Here is a 25,876-nt window from a genome sequence, read left to right on the forward strand (position 1 = left end):
ATTTTAGAAGACACAGAAGGATAAGACACAGAAGGATTGGACACATTCTTGGCAACTGAAACTTTACATACAGGCTGGGAGGACACAGGCACACTAGGTACACGCACAGACTGGGAGGACACAGACACATTGGGTACTGGCACAGACTGGGGAGACACAGACCCATTGGGTACTGGCACAGACTGGGGAGACACAGACACATTGGGTATGGGCACAGACTGGGGAGACACAGACACATTGGGTATGGGCACAGACTGGGGAGACACAGACACATTGGGTATGGACACAGACTGGGGAGACACAGACACATTGGGTATTGGCACAGACTGGGGAGACACATTGGGTATTGGCACAGACTCAGATGGGATCACAGGCCCTCCAGCTGATGAGCTCTGCGCATCCTCCATGTCCAGATGGAAAAACTCCCTCATGAGCTCCGGCTTGTTGTGCATTGCCTCAGGACACTGACTATAAGGATGTCCCACTGCATTGCACAGATTACACCTTATAATATTACAATCCTTTGCCAAATGCCCTATACCCTGACACAGGGAGCACTTCATCACTGGACAGGAGGATGCAAGATGCCCTTTATCTCCACATTTATTGCAGAGCTTTGGCTGGCCCGGGTAGAAGATGGTCAGCCTGTCCCTCCCCAGGAAAGCTGAGGATGGCAGATGCTGGACGACATTATCAATAACCTTTAGTTTCAGCTGCACAGACCATCCCCCTGTCCATATTCCCCGATCGTCCAAAATCTTTCTCAGGGGGCTCAGGACGTCCCCATACCTCCTCAACCATACAGTCAGATCCCCTTGGGGTATAGATTCATTGCGCACAAGTATTGTCACCATCTTAATGAGGGGCTGGCGGGATATAAGTTTGGGGATGAGCCCTTTCCAGTCCGGCAGGCCCCTACACACGTGTTCAAACTTCTCCCAAAATATGTCCAGAGACTCGGGACGGATAAAGGACAAATCATATTCATAGGAACCTGCCGGACTGATCAGGGCGAAGATATCCGCAGGCCTAAACCCCATCTGCAGGATTTTATCCACCACCACCCTCCTATGTGGGGGGTTTCCATCGCCTTCCCATTTCAATTGTACAACATTCCTCCTTTTAAACAGGGAGAAAGATAAAACGTCCCCATGCTCCCTCCCTGCTTGCTCCCCCTTCCCAGATCCTGTGGCAGCAACACCAGCATAAGTTTTTCTTCCAGCTTTTGCAGTCTTGTCCTCAGATACATTCAAACCTGCTGGCAGAGAGTGTGAATCAGCTGGGATAGCAGTCTTCTGATTAGCAGGACCCACCCCCTCCCCCGAACACTCAGCTTCAATCCTGGGAGCCATCGCAGTCTTGGCTGCTGCAGACTCCTGGAGAGCTGTAGTACTACTGCTCCCAGCATCTCCTCCACCATTCACAGGAACAGTCGCTGTGCCTGGTCCAGGCAAAGTCTCTGTATTGTCCATGGACCTCTCTGCAGACTGAAGCTGACAGTTATTAGCAGATGTATTTGCTTGCAGTACATTGTCTATGGTTCTGGGCTGACTGTCTGCAGTACTACAACCCTCAGCAGGCCCATTGTTATTAAAGATCCCACCATCCTGCACACACACAGTACCTGCACCTGCTCTCTCCACAGGAATAGGAACGGTGTCCATCTTCTCCTCACCTTCCTGGGGAGCTGAATCTGGACTGGACTCCAGTTTGTTGATCAGATGCAGCATGTCAGAACCTTCAACCTCCGGCTCAGATGTTCCATATTGCTGGGGAGGGAAGGGGACAGAGGCCTCCGCCATTGAGGGCTCAGCAGGTGTCTGAGATGTTGAACAGCTGGGCTCATCCTCCGGGCCCACTTTCTCACTCTCTGCTTCCATCTCCTCGCTCTCCATGCAGGAAGAAGCTCCTTTCCTCATTTGGTTAAATCGCTCCTCATTTTTATATTTTTCTTTAAAAGCTCCACTATTCTCCTTCAGAGAACTCACCAATTCCTTCTGCTTCCGCAGAGCTTGTTCCAGGTCCTTCAATTCAGGCCTCAGAGCCGGTCTCTTCTTACTGAAGACTTTGGCACAAATCTGCTTCTTCTTTTTAAATTCAGCTTTCAAAGCTCCCAACTTCTCCTCTTCCTTCTCAATCCGCTTCAGCGTTTCCACAATCCTCCGTCTAAAGGCAGACAGAGATTCATCCTTCCTTGGGCCAGGCCCAGAATCTTCCACAGGTTGAGGCCTATCCAGGGGGCCCCCGCCAGGGTCCTCCCCAGGATCCAGCATCCTTCCTGGGGCAGAGGAGTAACTCTAGCCCCTGGTCTCTGGAAGCACAGGAGCAAAGGAACTAGCAACCTCTCACCTCGCTGTCAAGGAGAGGAATGGCAGTTTCCCACCATCCCTGTGCTGAGTTCCCGGGTCTGTACACCCGCTGTGCCCATTATGAGGGGTTCCCACCATCCCTGTGCTGGGTTCCCGGGTCTGTACACCTGCTATATCCATTATGAGGGGTTCCCACCATCCCTGTGCTGAGTTCCCGGGTCTGTACACCCGCTGTGTCCATTATGAGGGGTTCCTACCATCCCTGTGCTGAGTTCCCGGGTCTGTACACCTGCTGTGCCCATTATGAGGGGTTCCCACCATCCCTGTGCTGAGTTCCTGGGGTTTTAAATTTTAGGTTCGTTAACTTTTCGTAACAATTACGAATTTCCGTTATGAACTTGGATCCGAAATTCGTAAATGAAATTTCGTATTTCCTACAGAATTCGTATGCATAAAAATTTGTATTTCGGATTCGTATTATTAGTGTTATTATTATTTTATATATATTTTTTATTATTTATCTTTCAGCGCCCATATTCTTATTTTTTTTTCAGCACTCATATTCTCTTTTTTAATACAATTAATTTGACACTCTCATTACAATTGACTGTTTGGTTTTAATTACGACCCCATGGAGGGGACATTGTATTGACAGATACAATCTGACAGATTGACATAACCCTTTTTATAATGTGATTTATAGCCCTGATGAAGGGGGCATGTAGACCCCTGAAACAAGTTGGCTATTCTGTATTCCTGACCTTTAATGGAATAAAGTTGTGGACCTCTTAGCTGTGACATAGTGCTTACATTTCAACCCTTCTTTCATTTTATAGTGTGACTGTAGAGTTATGCATTCTATTTCCACATCATGTCTAGCCGAGTGAGCCTTATGTTGGATACAGTGGAGAGGGATGGAAACCCCAGTCATTTCTTATTGCTGTCTGTGTCCCCGTTAGATAGATTCACCCTCTCTATTTGTCCTGTTTACCATTAACACCGAAAGTGACCAAAAATTCAAAATTTTGCGTTGCCACCAGAACAGGAATAGAGGGGAAATCTTCTAATGCGGACACTAGTTCTGGTGACGAACAGGGATTCCCTCACTTTGGAGGGATTTCCTCTCACTTACCAGAACAGGAATAGAGGGGAAATCTTCTAATGGGGACACTAGTTCTGGTGACAACCAGGGATTCCCTCACTTTGGAGGGATTTCCTCTCACTTACTGTTTGGCTATGGGGACAGGAAGTGAAGGGAAATCCCGCAACGGGACACAGATGGCCCCAAACAAAAGACCTGACAGGGGTTATAAAGAGGAAGTAAACCCTTCCAAACAACTTGGACCTATAGGTAAGCCTAGATTAAGGCTTACCTGTAGGTCCAAGCAATATCTCCTAAACCTATATGGTTTAGGAGATATTTGCCCGAAAATGGGCACCGCTGTCTACGGCGCATGCGCCGTAGACAGCGGCGCGCATGCGCACTAAATGCGGCAAATCCAAGAATGGATTTGCCAAATTTGTCGACTCCCGTGCGCATGCGCGGGAGTGACGTCATCGCGGCTTCGCCGTATGACAGCGGCGGAGCTGCGAGGCGCGACTCCCGTGCGCATGCGCGGGAGTGACGTCATTGCGGTTGCGCCGCTGTGATTCGTCGGAGCTGCGAGACGCCACAAGCAACATGGATGCGGCGGACTACAGGGGACAGCGGCGACTTCGCTGGCTCCTGTGTCAGGTAAGTGACACATAATGAGCTACTATGCGATGCATAGTAGTCCATTATGCTTTACCTTTGCAGGGAAAAAAAGAGGAAGTAAACCCATCAGGGTTTACTTCCTCTTAAGTTTTGCCTTTAGTTCTACTTTAACATACTCTTTGGTTTACAGGATTTGATTTCACTTGTTTTGATTTCACCTTATTCTACAAAACTTTAAGTCTTTGAAAAAATTTAGCTGAACTCGTGGCAAAAAATTGGGATCAAAATTATAAAAGATCTTGCATGAAAAATGCCAGGTCCTATCATTTAATAGTCCCCCCCAACTTATAAAAATGCTAAGGCAAACCTTGAAAATTGGAGAAAAATAATTCAACGATTTCCACCACAGACCATGGCCTCTGTATAGACGTGCACTGCCAAAAAATATGTTCGCTTTCGTTTCATTCGTTTTTTATTTATTTTTATTTTTTTAGTTTTTCAGGTCATTCATTATGATCGCAATTCGTAAATTGCTACATTCGTACATTGTAAATTCGTACGTCTGTACATTCGTACGTTTGTAAATTTTTTAATTTTAATTTAGTTTTTAATCCATTCGTAAATTCCTACATTCGTACATTTGCACATTCGTAAATTAGAAAATTAAAAAAAAATCAACATTTTAAAATCCAAAAACCTAAAAATCCAAAAATCAGAAATAGTAACCAACTATTAAATTATAGGTATTGTAATTTACGTTCAAATTTGGCTGTTAGTGAACGTAACAAATACAAATTTATCTGATGTTACGAATTATCCGAAATAACGAATGCCGCATCTAAACAAATGGAAGAGAACAAATTAATAAATAATAAAAATAAAACGTTTTTATTATTATTATTGTTATTTATTATTATTAATTCATTACAATCCATTCATTTAGATGCGGAATTCGTTATTTCTGAAAATCCGTAACTTCAGATAAATTCGTATTCGTTACGTTCACTAACAAACCAAATTTGAAAGGAAATTACAATACCTATAATTTAATAGTTAGTTATAGTTAAGTTATTATTAGTTAATTATTATTTCAGATTTCCGAACTTTTGAATTTCCGAATTTCCGAATGTATTAATTTACGCATTTATGAATTTCCGAATGTACGAATTTACGAATGTACGAATATAAGAATTTCCGAATATAAAAATGTACGAATGTATGAATATAAAAATTTATGAATGTACAAATATAAGAATTTACGAATATATGAATGTATGAATATAAGAATTTACGAATTTACGAAAGTACAAATTTACGAATGTACGAATATAAGAATTTACGAATTTACAAATGTACGAATATAAGAATTTACGAATGTACGAATATAAGAATTTACGAATTTACAAATGTACGAATATAAGAATTTACGAATGTACGAATATAAGAATTTACGAATTTACAAATGTACCAATATAAGAATTTACGAATTTACAAAAGTACAAATTTACGAATGTACGAATATAAGAATTTACAAATGTACGAATATAAAAATTTAGGAATTTACGAATATAAGAATTTACGAATGTACAAATATAAGAATTTATGAATTTACGAATTTATGAATGTACGAATTTACGAACATACGAATTTACACATTTTTAAACATTCTAATTTACGAATGTGACAGACCTAGCCGGGACCAAGGCTTTAGGAGGGGACTGAATGCCAGCCTCATGCACATCGATTATGGGCCCTGGCATTTGGGGGAACGGTGCTCTTTGTGAGCTGTATGCCTGGGGACCCCTAAGGTGGTGTTACTTGGATTCAGGCCCGTGTGTGCCCCCCCCCGAGACCCACGGACTGTGGATATGTATATGCAATATTAGCAATAGTGACTGAATCACACTGTTGGGACACAAACTTTTAGATGCTAATGTCATCAACTCCAGCCACCTGTCTGTTGTGTAAATGAGTCTAGTCTGGCTTGTAAGAGTATTCCACACATTGTTGTTTGTGCTAATTAACCCTGTGTTGATGTTTATGGTAATGTGTATTGAATAGTCAGTCAGTGAGCTAGGAGACATTAAGTCTTACCCTGAAAAGTCTCATCTCTCAGTCAACTAGTCTGGGTCAATGATTAGATAATTAGCTCATGCTAATTAGGTTAGGCTTTAGTCATCATGCTGTATATATTTGTGGGAGATCTCAAATAAAAGACTATTCCTGATGTACTCCAAGACTGGTGTTGTCTAGTTCTTGGCGGTTCCTATAGCCAGATCCATTGGACTCGTGTTCCAGGACTTAGGAAGCAGTATACTGACCGAAACACTCAAGCGGGGTGTGGGAGATAGGATCCGTCACCGAATATTCGGAAAAATTTGTTAAACGGGTTTTCGTTAATTCGGATATTTCCGAATTGACGAATTTGTCGAAAATCGTTAAAAAAAAATTGTAACTAAACAAATTGCACATGTCTAGCCTCTGATACCCTCCCCCAGGTGCCAGTGTGCACTTTAGCAAATAAATGTAACCTTTATTTGCTGATTCCCTTTAGCGTTCTCTAGAATTGTTACACTGCACCTCTGGTTACAAATACATTTATTCTCTATGCTCAACAGCTCCATCTAGTGGCCACAATGAGGTATTTTACTACTACCACTAATAATAAAAGATTATTTATTCGGAAGAGAAAATAGCCCATTTTGCACTAAATGAACGTAGCTGAAAATCTGCTGAAAATATGGCTAAGCTGTTTTTTCTTATTTTTATTTTTTTTATTTAAATAAAAGACCCCTGAGTGTTTTACATGGTGGGAGGCTAATTATAAGCTACAGGCCCTGTTGTGAAATCTAAATATGGCCTTAGTGCCCCAGGGAGGGAATGGTCATATTTAGGGCCCTCTCCTCACCTTATGAGCCCTGAGACATCCTCACCCCCTGTAGTTACCACCGAGGCACATTATATAAAGGTGCTGATGTCAGCATTGTGTTGACTTACGTTTCGGCAAAGACGTAAAGCATGGTGATACATTTGGGGGGCTGCGGTGGGTCCAGGTGGTCCAATCTGGAGATGGTATTTATTACCCCAAACATCACAGCTGCCTTCACCCAGTCATATACAAGGTTGGAGTACGCCAGACCCGCTGCCGGGGGAAAAAAGGGCACATTTTTATAAACTGTAAGGGCCAGTCACTGTATATAATGTAAATATAAAGGAGTTATAAAATAATAACAAAAAAAAATAATATAACAAAAAAAAAAATGCCGAAACAAATATAGTAAGTATAAATACAATAAATAAATAAATAAACAATACAACACAAAAATAACATAATATAAAAAAAAGAAAAAAAACGAAAACAAATTTCCTGGCTCTGCATCACACCGTCACTGCGGGTCCACTCCGCCCCTTGACCCCCTCCCCCCATGGGAGCTTCCTGAATAGTACTATAAAAGGTCGGCAGTACCCGGTGTAAGTGTTCTTATTACGTCCTTGCTCCGGACGTTCCTGGTAGTTCCTGTGTATCTATGGTTGCCACCTTTTCTTCCAGTTAAACCCGAACACTTTAGCGGCGCACAGCAATGTTTTTATTTTTTTGTATAAACTATATATATATATTGCTATTAAATAATATTTCTAATCACATGAAGTTTATACAAGAGTTCCCCTTTACATCAGAATCCACAGAGTTCCCCTTTTACACCTGAACTCGCAGAGTTCCCTTTCACTGTAAGGGGGGACTCTGCAGACTCTGATGTAAGGGAGAACTGTGGGGACCCCGACCTAAGGGATGCTCTGGGAACCCTGATTTAAGGAGGGGAAACACTGAGAACTCTGATGTATGGAGAGAACTCTGGTGTAAGGGGGAACACTGTGGCCTCTGGTGTAAAGGGGAACTCCGATGTAAGGGGTGCTCTGAGAACCCTGATTTACCTTAGTGTACTCACTCAGAGGCAAGGGGCGAGACTTCAGTCACAGACAGGGATGGATGGTGAGCTCACTCACCCCTCGGCAGTCAGCACCTCTCATCCAGATGTATCTGTGAATGCTGGACTTCAAATTTACAGCCCCCATTTTTCTTTTCTTTTCTTGGTTCGGCGTCATGCCATGCCAGCACATTCTCGCCCTGGTCCGACGCAAGCTCTTTATGAGAACACCTACATTAGGTACTACCTGGCTATAATATAATACTATAATATAATATAATACTACTATACTAATACTAATAATATAATATAATATAATATAATACTACTATACTAATACTAATAATATAATATAATATAATACTACTATACTAATACTAATAATATAATATAATATAATACTACTATACTAATACTAATAATATAATATAATATAATATAATACTACTATACTAATACTAATAATATAATATAATATAATATAATATAATATAATACTACTATACTAATACTAATAATATAATATAATATAATACTAATACTAATACTAATAATATAATATAATATAATATAATATAATACTACTATACTAATACTAATAATATAATATAATATAATATAAAATAATATAATATAATATAATACTACTATACTAATACTAATAATATAATATAATATAATATAATACTACTATACTAATAATATAATATAATATAATATAATATAATATAATATAATATAATACTACTATACTAATACTAATAATATAATATAATATAATATAATACTACTATACTAATACTAATAATATAATATAATATAATACTAATACTAATACTAATAATATAATATAATATAATATAATACTAATACTAATAATATAATATAATATAATATAATGTAATATAATATAATACAATACTATTATACTAATACTAATAATATAATATAATATAGTATAACACTATTATACTAATACTAAATACTAATACTAATATTGATAATATAATATAATACTATTCAGGAAGGTCCTATGGGGGGGGGGTCAAGGGACAGAGTTGACCCGCGGTGATGGCATGACGCCGAGCCAGAAAAGTAAAATTACAGTAAGTATTTGGTAACAATTTTCCGTTATAATAACTATAAATACATAAACAATATAACACAAAATAATAACAAAAATACATATAATAAACAATACACTGTAATAAAAAAATATATAATAACAATAAATACAATAAATAACAAAAATAACAAAAACTAATATAATAACAATAAATAAAATAAGTAAACAATATAACACAAAATAGTATAATAACAATAGACAGAGAAGTTTTTGGTGGGATTTGTAATAATTACAGTATCTCACAAAAGTGAGTACACCCCTCACTCATATTTTTGCAAATATTTTCTTCTATCTTTTCATGTGACAACACTGAAGAAATGACACTTGTCTACAATGTAAAGTAGTGAGTGTACAGCTTGTATAACAGTGTAAATTTGCTGTCCCCTCAAAATAACTCAACACACAGCCATTAATGTCTAAACCACTGGCAACAAAAGTGAGTACACCCCTAAGTGAAAATGTCCAAATTGGGCCCAAAGTGTCAATATTATGTGTGGCCGCCATTATTTTCTTGGGCATGGAGGTCACCAGAGCTTCACAGGTTGTCACTGGAGTCCTCTTCCCCTCCTCCATGATGACATCACAGAGCTGGTGAATGTTGGAGACCTTGCGCTCCTCCACCTTCGGTTTGAGGATGTCCCACAGATGATCAATAGGCCGGACAGCCCAGCAAAGCCAGGATCGTCTTTAATCGGCTGTTTGTAACAGTAAACCGGAAAGTGATGACATGACAATCTCTTCCCGGTTTACTCGGAAACCATCTGCGCAAGTTTTTAAAAATCAAATGCATTCAAAAAACTTTCTTGGTGTGATTGGAAGCTTTTAAGTGCAGAGGAGGGATTTGGGGTCTTAAAGAGAACTAACAGCCAAATTTGAAAGGAAATTACAATATCTATAATTTAATAGTTGGTTACTATAGAGTTTTGAATTTTTGGGTTTTTGGATTTTCAAATTTAGAATTTCCAAATTTTCTAATTTACGAATGTAAACAGCCAAATTTGAAAGGAAATTCCAATACCTATAATTTAATAGTTAGTTATTATTAGTTAGTAATTATTTCAAATTTTACTGATTTTCTTTCTTTATTCAGATTTTCTTCGAATTTGGAAAATTCAGAAATCTGAAAATTCGGAAATTCAGAAATCCGAAAATTCAAAATTAGGAAATTCGGAAATCCGAAAACTCTAAATTCGGAAATTCAGAAATTCGATAATACAAAAATTCGGAAATCCAAAAATGTGAAATTTGGAAATCCTAAAATTCAAAATTCGGAAATTCGGAAATCCTAAAATTTGAAAATCCGAAAATTTGAAAATGGGAATTTTGGGATTTCCCAATGTCCAAATTTTCGAATTTCTAAATTTCAGAATTTTAGAAATTTTAGGATTTTCAAATCTCAGAAAAAAGCAAAAAAAGGAATGAAACAAACACACTTTTTGTCAGTGCACATGTCTAGGAAGCAGCAGCTTCTCACTGTGAACGGCTACAGCTTCACCATCAGACCCCGAGACAAGAACTATACACCGCAGGTGGGGGTGGGACAAATTTAAATGGGGAGGGGGGGCACCCCCCCACCCCGATTTTAGCCTTGCCTAGGGCAGCACAAAACCAAAAGACAGCACTGAACGTAACAATTCTGCGTGACAGTTACAGGAAAGGGAATACGTTACCCAGAGACCAGTCTGAAAGTTTGTTGGTAAATTTCAGGTCGGAGGGGATGCTGAGAATGTACAGGAAGTGGAAGAAAACATTCACCAGAAGTATGAGGAGCACATTGACCACGGCCTGGACACGAATGTTCCACATCTCGTTCTCTCTGCGGGTCAGCGACCTGGTATGTACCTGTGACACGAGCAGCCCAACATCAGATTATAGATCATCAGCAATTTAACAATCTCTAAATTATTTTCTCTAATGCCGCATACACATGATTGGACTTTCTGGCAGACTTGGTCCGGCGGACAATCCGCCGGACTTTGCAGCGGAGGTCCGCCGGACTTTCCGAACGAGCAGACTTGCACACACATGAACGGATTTCCCGCCAGACTTTAGGTGGAGGTCCGACGGACTTTCCAAATGAACGGACTTGCCCACACACAGACTAAAGTCCATTCATTTTGAACATGACTCCAGGTACGACGGGACTAGAGAAGGAAGTCAATCTCGTCACTTTCATTGGCGAGATTGACCCCTTGCGAGCCCCGTTGTTTGGTATAGATTTTAAGGGTAACCCCCTACACCGAAAAAAGTAAATACCAGACCCTTATCCGAGCACGCAGCCTGGCCGTTCAGGAAAGGGGATGGGGACGAGCGTGCGCCAGCCCCCCCTGAGCTGTACCAGGCCACGTGCCCTCAACATGGGGGGGTGCTTTGGGGAAGGGGGGGCTTTGTCGGATCTGCGGGCGGAGGGGTTATCGGAATCCGGGAGCCCCCTTTAATAAGGAGGCCCCCAGTTCCCGGCCCCCCACCCTATGTGAAGGAGTATGGGGTACATCATACCCCATCGTATGATGGGACTATAAAGAGGGCAGTAGCCAATAGCATTAGGGTGTTTGGACCCCATAGATGCCATCCTATCTCCTGCCTGAGCTCAGTGCTGATAACAAGCATAAATATTCGCCAGCACACCATGAATCAACAATTTTTTGTCCAAAAGGTTTAAAGAAGAGAATCACATCACAAAGGAAAAGTGCAAAGTTTCGGAGCCGGGCAGGACCCCTTCGTCAGGCTTTTAATACGACGAAGGGGTCCTGTGCGGCTCCGAAACGTTGCACTTTTCCTTTGTGGTGTGATTCTCTTCATGAAACCTTTTGGACAAAAAATTGTCGATCCATGGTATGCTGGCGAATATGTACACTTGTTTGATGCTTCCAGGACCCAACTGGTAATCGCTGCAGCACCCGCTACTTTATGAGCCATTGATACCAGGAACGTGTGCGATAGGAATATCGATTTGACAGTGCTGATAACAGACATTCAACCATCTATCACTATGAAAACAAGGTCTTTGGTTTCACCATCCAGCAGTCTGGACCCAGTGTCGGGTTCTCTCTAAAGTTATTAGCAGATGCTGAGGAGCTAGGTGAGGCTGGCGTAATGGTTCTGGAACTCACCTGCTGGTAGAACTGATCAAAGGTCATGATTGGGCCAAAGAAGAAGAATGGGAGGTAGAAGTTGTACTTGAGAAGGTCAATGGGGGAGTAGAATCCTTCTTTTCTTTCACACGTCTCCAGCGCAAAGCTCATGCAACGCAAGACGCTAAATCCAGCACCACCATAGAAAAGGATGTCTTGTAGACTGAAGGATCCTGGAACAAAACCACTCTGGAGCCAAAGAACACGGAACGACGTTAGCCAGTGTCTCCAATTCACCATAGACATAAATCACAGTGATATCATGTATTGAATAATCAAATTTATCAAAAGCATAGTATTCTTCAACATCATAGACCTTCCTTCCTTCCTTTTTTCCTATAACCTTTCCTTTCCTCCACCATTTTATTCCCTTCTCCCTTCATACCCTTTTTCCTTTCCTTTCCTTTTTCTTTCTCCCTTCCTTTGCCTTCCTTTTCTTTTTCCTTTTCTTTTTCCTTTCCTTTTTCCTTTTCCTTTTACCTTTCCTTTCCTTCTCCCCCCCTCACCCACATTGAGCCCATTCTGTTCTGGAGAACTGAATAGGTGGTAAGAGGAGGGTTCCTTTTGCTTTTGGGTATGTGCCCTAGTGAACTAGAACTGTAATCTTTCTTGGGGATCACTAGCGCCCTTTGGGCTCTTCTACCCAGGGCTGGACTGGGACAGAAATTTGGCCCTGGACTTCATCCAGACCGGCCCACTTACATTTTGAGTGTCCCATCAGCACTCCCTTACATCAGAGTGTCCCACGGGCATCCCCCTTACTTTAGAGTGTCCCATAAGCACCCCCTTAGATCAAAGTGTCCCATCAGCACCCCCTTAGATCAGAGTGTCCCATCAGCACCCCCTTAGATCAGAGTGTCCCATCAGCACCCCCTTAGATCAGAGTGTTCCATCAGCACCCCCTTAGATCAGAGTGTCCCATCAGCACCCCCTTAGATCAGAGTGTCCCATCAGCACCCCCTTAGATCAGAGTGTCCCATCAGCAGCCCCCTTACATCAGAGTGTCCCATCAGCACCCCCTTACATCAGAGTGTCCCATCAGCACCCCCTTAGATCAGAGTGTACCATCAGCAGCCCCCTTACATCAGAGTGTCCCATCAGCACCCCCTTACATCAGAGTGTCCCATCAGCACCCCCTTACATCAGAGTGTCCCATCAGCACCCCCTTAGATCAGAGTGTTCCATCAGCACCCCCTTAGATCAGAGTGTACCATCAGCAGCCCCCTTACATCAGAGTGTCCCATCAGCACCCCCTTACATCAGAGTGTCCCATCAGCACCCCCTTAGATCAGAGTGTCCCATCAGCACCCCCTTAGATCAGAGTGTCCCATCAGCAGCCCCCTTAGATCAGAGTGTCCCATCACCAGCCTCCTTACATCAGAGTGTCCCATCACCAGCCCCCTTACATCAGAGTGTCCCATCAGCACCCCCTTACATCAGAGTGTTCCATCAGCACCCCCTTAGATCAGAGTGTCCCATCAGCACTCCCTTACATCAGAGTGTCCCATCAGCAGCCCCTAAGATCAGAGTGTTCCATCAGCAGCCCCCTTACATCAGAGTGGCCCACTGAGCCATCGGCCCACCGGGAAACTCCCAGTAGTCCCGATGGCCAGTACATGCCTGCTTCTACCTATGCACTGCGTTAAAAAAAAATCACTCTTATTGCCAGTTCTACTCCCCCATTTTGTGTCTGTTTGTCCCATGTTGGCAGTGTGTCCACAGTAGCATTTGCATTGTGCAGAGTAGAGTAGGGACTGGCCAGAAGAGGGATTACTTTGACGCAGTTTGCCAGATTAAAGGGGACAGCGGAACACCCCTTTAAAAGTCAGCAGCTAAAAAAAAAGTAGCTGCTGACTTTTAATAAGGACACTTACCTTTCCAGGGCGCCCGCGATGTCGGCCGCCCGAGGCCGACCCGTCCCTCGGCTCTCCGGTCCCAGCGCTGCCATCCTCACTAAGTGAAACAGGCAGTGGAGCCTTGCGGCTTCACTGCCCGTTTCCTACTGCACATGCACGAGTCGCGTGGCGCTTTGTGAATGGGACGTGCTGTGTTAGGAAACGCACAGTTCCCTGAACACAGCGCGCCCCATTACCCAGAAGACAATGCAAGGAGGAGAGAAGACCGAAGATCACGCGGAGTAGGAAGAGGCAGATTAAGAAGACTGCCTAGCAACAGGGGTTTCTGGTAAGGTAAAAAATGTTGTTGTTTTTTCAAATGTTTTTTTTTTTTTTTTTTTTTTTACTAATGCTGTTTTTTTTTTTTGTTTTTTTTTTAGGGTGGCCCTCCACTTTAAACATGTATTCCAATATGTGTGAACTAAATATCCCTGTTTTTCATTGAAAAGTTTGCTAGAAAAGGGTATATAGCAGTGTGAAGAGGGTCCATCCAGAGTTTCTAGTGTTACCATGTGGTCCCACTCCTTTAGCACCTGGTAGATTATATGCATGTACAAGTGATAGGTACCTCACCTACCTTTTTTTCTTCTTTCCCTTCCACCCCCTCCCCCCATTCCTTCCTTCTACTTATCTCTCTACCTTCCTTCCTCCTACTTATCTCTCTACCTTCCTTCCTCCTACTTATCTCCCTACCTTCCTTCCCTTCCTCCACTCTACTCTTCTTTTCTCCCTCTCTATCTGCCATCCTGCCTGCCTTTCTTCTTATCAACCCTTGCAATCTATTCCTTGCCTTGCCTTTCTTTTCCTTTCCATTTCCCTTCCCTTCCTTCTTTTCCCTCCCCTTTTTCTCCTTCCTTCCTTCTTTCCATCCTTTCCTCCTTTTTCTTCCTCTTTCCCGTATTCTCTCTGTCTGTTCTCTCTCTCCCTTCTTCTGTAGCGGCGGCTCCTGAAGAGCACATGCTATGTGTTTTTCCAAAGTTAAAGTTTACCTGAACTGCAGTTTGGTTTGGGTACAATTGTCTAAATTAGACTTCAGAATCAATCTGACTGGACTGTGAGATGTTCAGCCTGGCCACAGGGGGCACTGTCTCTGTTGGCAGGCATGGAAATATGGTCTGGTTAGGTGCTTAAGTTACTCTCTCTCGGAGCCCGACCAGTGGGAGTGGCGCTTTCGCTGTGCTTTCTGGGAGAGGGTATTTAAGATGTGGATGTCACGTGGTTCGGGGTTCCGGTCCAGAATGATGTACTGACTTCATGGTTCTGGTCCTCCTGACCAGCCCCCAGGAAGGCTATGGCCTGGGGTGCGGATCCACCCGACTTTAATGTCTCGGGGCTGGCTAGCCCGAGGCAAAGAAACTAAGAGAAGGATTCTGAGGTGGTTGGGTGCTGTCTCCGGTTCGGGAGAGAACCAGTAACTTCAAGCATTCCAGGGGAGGACTCTTCAGAAGAACACCACGTACGGGTTGGCTTCTTAGTGAGAGCCTGGAAGGGCTGAAGTAACCGAGAGAATCCGGTCTTGTGGATATCACCAAGCTGGCTGAAAGATCCAGGTATCCTACAAGTGTTTCAAGCTTAGTTTTCCTACGTGTTCTACAACAACGTCTGTGGCAGAGACATTAACTTGTATGTTCTACAACAACGTCTGTGACCGAGACATGTTCCTGAGTAAGCACCTTGTTGGCTGCTAGGCCTTGTGGGAGAGGGACTGTCCAACCTGAGTGATCATCCAGTTGCGAATGGCTATTCTCTGGATGCAGTCAAAGTAAGCATGTTCTTCAACAAACTTGACTTTGACACTAAGAGTACCTGAATTTCCTTTCCAACCCTGTGATCCCAATTCAAGAGACTGTTTCATTGTCTACATTTTTGCCAATAAAATCCATTCAAGTGGATCTGTTGTCAGTCTCTAAGTCACTGGGCCATCTACCTTGGGAACCCCTAGATGTACAACGAGGAAAACAGGTAACGGTAAGCCCAAAACTAACCAGCAGCTCCTTTGGGGGTTAGTGCTACACTTCCTTCCTTCTTTACACCCTCTATTACCTTTTACCTATCCTCCCCCTTATTCTTTCCTTCCTTTCCCCCCACTCTTTCCCCATCATTATTACTGAATGACTTGCATCTAAGGCTGGCCATCAATTATAAAATTTTCTTGTACATTTTTTCTTTAAATTAACCATATAAGACAGGGGTCTCCAAACTTTCTAAACAAAGGGCCAGTTTACTGCTCTTCAGACTTTGTGGGGGGGGGGGGGGGGGGTAGACTAGGGTCATTGGGAGTAGAAAATGTCCTGGTGTCCAGTGGGAGTAAACAATGCCATATCATTGGTGTCAGTTGGAGGACTAGTGCCCCATTGTTGGTGTCAGTGGAAAGAGTTGTGCCCCATCGTTGGTGTCAATGGAAGAAATTGTGCCCCATCATTGGTGTCAATGGAAGGAATAGTGCCCCATCAATGGTGTCAATGGAGGGAATTGTGCCCCATCGTTGGTGTCAATGGAAGGAATTTTGCCCCCTTGTTGGTGTCAATGGAAGGAATTGTACCCCCTTGCTGGTGTCAATGGAAGGAATTCTGCCCCATCGTTGGTGTTAATGGAAGGGATCGTGCCCCATCGCTGGTGTCAATGGAAGGAATTGTGCCCTTTTAGTGGTATCAGTTGGAGGAATAGTGCCCCTTTGTTGGTGTCAGCAACAGGAATCATGCCCCATTGTTGGTGTCAGTGGAAGGAATAGTGCCCCAAGGGTATTTTCAGCTAAATGGAATGAGGTTTCAAAAATGGCACTCACATGCCTAAAATAGCAATCCTTATCTTTATGACAAAGCTTTTTACATTATGCCCTATATTGTAGTAAGGTTCTGCAGAGGTAGCCTGGAAGCTGGTAGTGAAAGGGATGCTTCCGTAAAATTATTTTGGAATGTATAGAACTGGGCCTAACTAATTTTATTTAAAGGTAATGTTATCATTGTCACAATCACTGTCCCTAATTCCATCATCTTCTCTGTGATAACCCAGAAAACATACTTGCCAAAAGTTGAAAGTATCCATCTTGAAGGTCGCGAGGCTGCACAGGCCGGCAGCGAAGACCACCCATTTGTTTTTTACCAGGGAGACGGTATAGAGGAAGAGGCAGTGAGATAGGATGAGCATCAGATAATTAGTACCCATGATGGCGAGCACGGTGAGGATCCCATACAGCATGTAGACCCAGGACCTGTGCTGTGAGGAGACAAGCCCCGTCATTCAACAGAAGAGACCTTTGCAAGCATTAAAGAACAACTGATCATAAATTAAGGGTTTAGTTACAAAAAAAAACAAACTGATATTTAAAGAGACCCTAGGCTCAATTCACACAAGAATAAGGATCTTTTTTTTTTTTTTAGCCATGTGACTGTTAGCTTTAAGTCTCACTGGACTCAGTTGAAAATAACGGTCACTTTTTCTGAAAATAAGTATCCTTATCCTGGTGTTGTAGCTTTGTGAATTGAGCCTCCTGTCACCAACAAAAAATGCAAGCAACAACATGGATAAATCAAGAATTTTCAATGCTTACTTGCAGTGTTTTTCCTTTACATTACCAATTTTTATGCATTTGAAACGTGCCTTTGAACTTGCTAAGGAATTCAACCTGTCCAGGAAGAGTCAATTCGCTAGCACAGGTTAGTTGAGGGTGTTGGCCCAGCTCCTCCACCCTCCTCTCACACTCCTAGATAACCTGTTGTGTAGCTGCAGGGGAGGAGAGAAGGGGACGTTTCTTGGCCTGGGCCTTCTGACATCACATCCAAGATGGCGCCCCCCCCCCCCCCCCCTGCAGTAATCTCAGGGCTTTTGGGTATCCTTTAATGGACCAGAGACATTTTTACTTATGGATATATATATATATATATATATACACAGTATATGAACCCCCCCCCCCCTCTAAATGATGGAGTTCAGGTGCTTCCAGTGAAGGGTACAGTTAATGTTACAGCATACAAAGAAATTTTATACAATTGTCCTTTTCCAACCTTGTGGTGACAGTTTGGTGAAGGACATTTTCTGTTCCAGCATTACTGTGCCCCATGTGTACAAAGACAGCTCCATAAAGACATGGTTTGACCAGTTTGGTGTGGAATAACTCAAGTGTCTTAGACAGAGCCCTGAACTCATCCCTACCGAACACCTTTGCGATAAATTGGAAGGCCAACTGTGATCCAGGTCTTTTAATCCAACCCTACTGAACACCATTGGAATTAATTGGAACTCCAATGGTGATCTAGGTCTTCTCATCCAACACCAGTACCTGACCTCAACCCAACTAAACACCTTTGTGATAAATTGGAAGGCCAATTGTGAACCAGGTCTTTTCATCCAACATTAGGACCTGACCTCAACCCAACTAAACACCTTTGTGATAAATTGGAAGGCCAATTGTGAACCAGGTCTTTTCATCCAACATTAGGACCTGACCTCAGCCCTACTGAACACTATTGAAATGAATTGGAACTCCAATGGTGAGTCAGGTCTTCTCATCCAACATCGGCACCTGACCTCAACCCTACGGAACACAACTGGAATGAATTGAAACACCAATGACAAGCCATGTCTTCTCATCCAACATCAGTACCTGACCTCAAACCCTACTGAACACCATTGGAAGGAATTGGAACTCCAATAATTAGTCAGGCTTTCTTATCCAACATCATTACTTGACCTCAACCCTACTCATTACCACTGGAATAAATTAGACCGCTAATCATGAGCCAGGCCTACTCATTCAACATCATTAGCTGACCTAAACCCAACTGAACACTGCTGAAACTAATTTGAATGCCAATGGTGAGCCAGATCTTCTCTTAAGCCTACTGAAAACCTCTGGGATAAATTGGAAAGCCAATTGTGAGCCAGGTCTTCTCATGCAACATTAGGACCTGACCCCAACCCTACTGAAGACCTTTGGGATGAATTGGAGCACCAATGGTGAGCCAGGCCTTCTCATCCAATGGAAATACCTAACCTCAACCCTACTAAACACCTTTGGGATAAATTGGAAAGCCAGTTGTGAGCCAGGTCTTCTCATTCAACAGCAATACTTGACCTCAACTCTACTGAACACCTTTTGGATAAATTTGAAGGACAAATTGTGGGCCAGGTCTTTCATCCAACATCAGTACCTGACCTCACAAATGTTCTTTTGGTTCAAAGGGAATAAATCCCTGCAAGCAACCTCCAAAATCTTGTGGAAAGCCTTGCCACAGGAGTAGGGGTTGTTATAATCCCAACGGCGGGGTGGGGGCAACTCCATATTAATGTCCCTGGTCTTGGAATAGAATGTCGAACAAGCTCAGATAGGTGTGATGGTCAACAACATTTTGGCCATATAGTGTACATATTTGTGTAAAATTACTAATTTCCCTTAAAGAACCTGTAAACAATCACCTTGCAAAATAACCTATAATAATAGAAATGAGATGCAAAACATTTGTGTATACAGTGACGGAAAAAAGTATTTGACCCCCTGTTGATTTTGTACGTTTTCAAACTGACAAAGAAATGATCGGTCTATAATTTTAATGGTCGGTTTATTTTAACAGTGAGCAGCAGAATAGCAACAAAAATATCCAGAAAAACACAAAAAAAGTTATGAATTGATTTGCATTTTAATGAGTGAAATAAGTATTTGATCCCTCCACAAAACATTACTTTGTTACTTGGTGGCAAAAGCCAAAAAACCCTTGTTGGCAATCACAGAGGTCCGACGTTTCTTGTAGTTGGCCCCCAGGTCTGCACAGATCTCAGGAGGGATTTTGTCCCACTCCTCTTTGCAGATCCTCTCCAAGTCATTAAGGTTTCCTGGCTGACGTTTGGTAACTCGAACCTTCAGCTCCCTCCACATATTTCCTATGGGATTGAGGTCTGGAGACTGGCTAGGCCACTCCAGGACCTTAATGTGCTTCTTCTTGAGACAATCCTTTGTTGCCTCGGCCGTGTGTTTTGGGTCATTGTCATGCTGGAATACCCATCCACAACCCGGCACAGGGCGGCACAGTGGTGTAGTGGTTAGCACTCTCACCTAGCAGTAAGAAGTGGTCGCTGGTTAAAATCCCAACCACGACACTACCTGCCTGGAGTTTGCATGTTCTCCCTGTGCCTGCGTGGGTTTCCTCCGGGTACTCCGGTTTCCTCCCACAATCCAAAGACATGCAGGTAGGCTAATCGGCTTCTGTCCAAAATTGGCCCTAATATATGAATGGGGACCTTGGATTGTGGGCTCTTTGAGGGTAGGGACCGATGTGAGTGTGCAATGTACAGGGACAATTGTAGACACTCAGGTTGAACTGGATGGACTGGTGTCTTTATTCAACCTTACTAACTATGAAACTATGAAACTATGAAACCCATTTTCAATGTCCTGGCTGAGGGAAGGAGGTTCTCACCCAAGATTTGACGCTACATGGCCCCGTCCATCGTCCCTTTGATGCGGTGAAGTCATCCTGTCCCCTTAGCAGAATGTATGACGGTGGGGGATGGTGTTCTTGGGGTCATAGGCAACATTCTTCCTCCTCCAACCAGTTGAGTTGATGCCAAAGAGCTCGGTTTTGGTCTCATTTGATCACAACACTTTCACCCAGTTCTCCTCTGAATCATTCAGATGTTTATTAGCAAACATCAGACGGCCCTGTACATGGGATTTCTTGAGTAGGAGGACCTTGTCGACACTGCAGGATTTCAGTCCCTCGCGGTGTAGTGTGCTACCAATCGTTTTCTTGGTGACGATGGTCCCATCTGCCTTGAGATCATTGACAAGATTCTCCTGTGTAGTTCTGGGCTGATTCCTCACCGTTCTCCTGATCATTGAAACTCCACGAGGTGAGATCTTCCATGGAGCCCCAGACTGAGGGAGATTGACAGTTATTTTGTGTTTCTTCCATTTGCGAATAATCGCACCAACTGTTGTCACCTCTCACCAAGCTACTTGGCGATGGTCTTGTAGCCCAGTCCAGCCTTGTGTAGATCTACAATCTTGTCCCTGTCATCCTTGGACAGCTCTTTGGTCTTGACCATGGTGGAGAGATTGGAATCTGATTGATTGCTTCTGTGGACAGGTGTCTTTTATACGGGTAACAAACTGAGATTAGGAGCACTCCCTTTAGGAGAGTGCTCCTAATCTCAGCTCGTTACCTGTATAGAGGGCACCTGGGAGCCAGAAATCTTGCTGATTGATAGGGGATCAAATACTTATTTCACTCATTAAAATGCAAATCAATTTATAACTTTTTTGAAATGCGTTTTTCTGGATATTTTTGTTGTTGTTCTGCCTCTCACTGTTATAATAAACCGACCAATAAAATTATAGACTGATCATTTCTTTGTCAGTGGGCAAATGTACAAAATCAGCAGCCAATTAAATACTTTTTTCCCTCACTGTAAATATAAAAAAAAAGTATAAATAAATATTTTCCCTTTTTTATAAGTGATCAAATTCTTCCTCCGGTACTCACCTGTATAATAGCTGGGGGGAGGAGAAGCAGCAGCCCACTGAGCTTCCCAGTGAATGGCTGTGCAGGAGAGGGGGGGGGGGTAGGTGTCAGGACAAGTCTGTTCATTGGAGGAGAGCAGACTGAGTTCCCAGCACAGCTAGAGACCTGACCATGGTGTGCTCTTCTGCTCAGTGTGGTCAGTTTTTAATAGGAAAGCAGAGGGACCGGCAGGAATACCGGGGATTTCACACAAAGGAAGCAATGCAAAGAGAACAGGAGACTTTCTCACACAAGTACATGGTACAGCAGTCACATATCAGGATTAAGAAATGTTGGGTGTACATACTCTTTAAAGTCTGAACAATGGTTTTACAGCATGCTGGAGAGGACGCACCTGTGGGATGAGAAGAGAAAAGATTTTGGCGAAGATCACGTGACCCGAGAGGGCGAATATGATGTAATTCCGAAACGTGGTGAACCACATCACCCACTCGAAGTCCGCTGCATCCTGCAAGACAACATTTTTTTACTCCATAAACAATTGTCCAACGGCCACTAGGTGACGCTGTGACATTATTTGATTTCATTTCATCGACCTTGCTTACCATTTTCCTGCCAAAGTAATACCATCCGGTCTTCACATTTTCCTTAAATGACTTGCGGTTCATGTTATCTACAAAATGTAAATCAAGTACTTGTTAAGGTAATAATAAAACTGTTTGAAAAAGAAAGTCTGACACTTTTACTGCGCTCCATCTCCAGATCTGAAAGGACAGATATATGGTGCCTTGCCCTGGCTACGTTTCGTTTTTTGGCTCTGCTGTACTTAGTTGAGCAGCAATTTTATTTTTCAGGTCTGATCAGTTCCATGCCTAAGCCTGGTGGTTGATTGCTTTTGCCTGCTTCTGGAAGAAGCTTCCAGAAATAGAGTAGGAGTGTCAGGGCCAGAACTGGCCTCCCAGGATATTTCCCAATAGGCCGCCTGAGTGCTCCCCTCCCTCCTCCCCCTCTAATTTACATGTCACGCACAGCGGTCTCCCCGCGGTGTCACGGAGCTGAGTCTGAAATGTTCGGCCGCACTGTGACAAAGGTCCTGCCGCCACCTAGATTTTTATCAGGGCTTGTTTTTATTCCCAGACCGGCCCAGAGGAGGGTTAACCACTAGATTATGAATATTAATCTTACCTCAGCCAATCCCTGTGAGGAAGGCCCATAAGGTGTGGGTGAGGAGAAGATAAATGCTTGGGAGGGTCTGATCAAAGCCCTCTCTATCTCCTGGGGTCTCCTTCCTGGGAGGCAGCCTGTGTGTTACAGAAAGGCTGTTAGGCCCCTTCATGTGCCTGGCTGTGGACTTTGGAGGAAGCTGGACTTAAAGAGATTTTCTGGAAGACACTCCCTGTGGAAGCTGGGATGGAGAAGGAACCCTGAAGGGTGTTGCAGGGAAGCTGGTTGGGGGGGCTGTCTTTGGACATAGTGAGGAGTAGTGATGGGCTCGGGCGTGTTCAGACCGAACCCACCAGGAAGCCGGCAAAGAACACCACCAATCATAGGCAGCGTGTGTGAACGCCTCACTGCCTATGATTGGCGGAGTACAGTGACGGCTTCCTGGTGGGTTCCATCCAAACACGCCCAAGCCCATCACTAGTGAGGAGGTCCTTTCACCTTGAGGTCCAAGTGTGCTTTTTGGGTAGGACGCCAGAGGTTGCTACAAGGACTGTGACTGCTCATACAGAGTCCCAGACTAGATGGCTGTCACCTCTACCTCCAGTAATACTTAAGGCTGCTAATGAAGGCTTTTGCGTGAGAATGTAAGTTTTGGAGTATCCTGGACCCTCACCCCTCCACCCACCTGTGTTCAAGTATTGTAATACATCTTTAAAAAGACACTCCTGGACTGAGCCTGCATTTGTTTGTGTGCTTCTTAGACTGGGACCTAGACTGGCAGCCTCCGAGCACGTAAGGGAGAGCTGGGTTATTTCCAGCAGCTTCTCCGGGGGTGAGCGCTATACAAAGTAACACGTTATGTTATGTTTTTTTTTTTAACAGAAACACCTTATGCTATGTTACATGTTAACATACAGTGTGCAGGGGTCAGGAATGTGTAATGTACACACGTTAGATTCACTGTGATGCTACAGAAAGCAGTTAGACACTGCAGACATGAATTAGAATATTGTCAGAGACTGCAGACATGATACAGGAGATGGTCAGAGACTGCAGACATGATACAGGAGACGGTCAGAGACTGAAGACATGATACAGGAGGTGGTCAGAGACTGCAGACATGATACAGGAGATGGTCAGAGACTGCAGACATGATACAGGAGGTGGTCAGAGACTGCAGACATAGCACAGGAGATGGTCAGAGACTGCAGACATAGCACAGGAGATAGTCAGAGACTGCAGACATAGCACAGGAGATAGTCAGAGACTGCAGACATAGTACAGGAGATGGCCAGAGACTGCAGACATGAATTAGAATATTGTCAGAGACTGCAGACATGAATTAGGATATTGTCAGAGACTGCAGACATGATACAGGAGGTGGTCAGAGACTGCAGACGTAGTACAGGAGATAGTCAGAGACTGCAGACGTAGCACAGGAGATGGTCAGAGACTGCAGACATAGCACAGGAGATAGTCAGAGACTGCAGACATAGTACAGGAGATGGTCAGAGACTGCGGACATGATACAAGAGATGGTCAGAGACTGCAGACATGATACAGGAGGTGGTCAGAGACTGCAGACATACTACAGGAGATGGTCAGAGACTGCAGACATGATACAGGAGATTGTCAGAGACTGCAGACGTAGTACAGCAGATGGTCAGAGACTGCAGACATGATACAAGAGATGGTCAGTGGTCAAAAAATTTGATAAAGGAATTGTCGGAAACCGGGGACATGCTTCTGACTGTCACAGAAGCTGGAGACATTACATGAGACTGCTAGAGATCCTGAAATTACAGTCCCCTTAAAAATCAACAAAAAATCCTAATAAAACAAAAAATATTTAGAGATGAACTTTAAAGTTTTTTTTTTTTTTCTATTCATAAATAATTAGTAAAAGTAAAATGCGTACCTCGAGATGCTTCGAAGATGCCATTGAAGGAATAGACCAGGGCACAGGTCAGGACGAGGGCGTAGAAGCCGAGCTCATAGTGCGGTAATGCCGTCTTTATCCCCATGTCTACGGAAGTTCAGGCCAATGAATGTGTCTGTATGGAAGGAAAGAGAAAGACGCTGAAACAAAGTATCAGGAGCTGGAGAGAAAAGCATGGAGTGTTCCCAATAGCAACCAAAGTCCTCATTTTATACGATCTAAGGCTGCGGTGACATCGAACGATGTGCCACTTTTCTTTTTTCTTTTTTTTTGCACGCTACTTTTGCGCAGCACGTAGGGCCGCCCATACACTGCACCTGTGTGACGGGGGTCTTATACCGCGCACACACACGACCGGACTTTCCGGCAGAGAAGGTCCGACGGGATCATTCCGTCAGATATTACGATCGTGTGTGGGCTTCATCTGACTTTTTTCTTAAAAAATTCAGACGGACCTAGAAATAGAAAATTTTTAAAATCTGTCCGACGGACTCAATTCCTATCGGGAAAACTGTTCGTCTGTGTGCTGGTCCGACGGACCAAATATGATGCAAGGGCAGCTATTGGCTACTGGCTATTGAACTTCCTTTTTCTAGTCCCGTCGTACGTCATCACGTTCAAAGCGAACAGACTTTGGTGTGATCGTGTGTGGGCAAGTCCGTTTGGTCGGAAGGCCGTCGGAACTCCGTCGGGAAGACCGTTGGACCTTTTCTGCCGGAAAGTCCGGTGGTGTGTACACGGCATTAGGCTGCCTTTGTATACTGTATATAGCTCTGACATATACCGCAGCGCTGTACAGAGAACACTGAGCCTGTCACATCAGTCTGTGCACCAGGGGAGCTTACACTCTAATGTCTAATGGATTGACCTGATTAAAAATGCACCTGGTCCCGGTATTTCTGTATGTCAGCTTTGTCTGTGTTCCCAGTGTCTCTCTATGCGAGAACCTACAGCCGTTTCTTCCAACTGTTATGGGGGAACAAACTGAATCTCGTTAAGAGGTCTGTAACCTACCTTCCCAGGTGGATGGGTGGCCTAGGTATGGTCAACCCGTTTATTTATTAATTTTTTTCTCTGATGTTTTTGAAACATAATTTTGCTAGCATGCTGCCAGAGGAACCGCCAGGGTGGGTTGGCATTTTTCAGTCCTGGTCAGGGGCGGGCTGACCATTCGGCCACTCAGGCACTGCCCAAGGGCCCCGGGCCACTAGCTGGCCCCATCAGGGTTGC

At 43.5% G+C, this 25,876-nt stretch overlaps 1 protein-coding gene across 1 annotated transcript in view; it reads right to left on the reverse strand.

Moving 5' to 3' along the window:
• The window catches only part of HHATL (hedgehog acyltransferase like), an 81,143-nt gene that overhangs the window by 37,036 nt on the left and 18,231 nt on the right, over positions 1-25,876 (reverse strand). Inside the window, exons 2-8 of the mRNA XM_077490542.1 lie at positions 24,626-24,761; positions 22,149-22,216; positions 21,938-22,051; positions 17,108-17,302; positions 12,171-12,380; positions 10,728-10,899; positions 7,003-7,147 (exon numbers count right to left, since the gene is read on the reverse strand). Coding sequence (XP_077346668.1) covers positions 7,003-7,147; positions 10,728-10,899; positions 12,171-12,380; positions 17,108-17,302; positions 21,938-22,051; positions 22,149-22,216; positions 24,626-24,731 — 1,010 coding nt within the window. The 5' untranslated portion in view covers positions 24,732-24,761. The remainder of the gene's footprint in view (positions 1-7,002; positions 7,148-10,727; positions 10,900-12,170; positions 12,381-17,107; positions 17,303-21,937; positions 22,052-22,148; positions 22,217-24,625; positions 24,762-25,876) is intronic.

This window comes from Lithobates pipiens, unplaced genomic scaffold (genome assembly GCF_037356315.1).
Source record: "Lithobates pipiens isolate NorthernLeopardFrog02 unplaced genomic scaffold, aLitPip1_a1.2 Scaffold_19, whole genome shotgun sequence".
NCBI classification, from domain to species: Eukaryota; Metazoa; Chordata; class Amphibia; order Anura; family Ranidae; genus Lithobates; species Lithobates pipiens.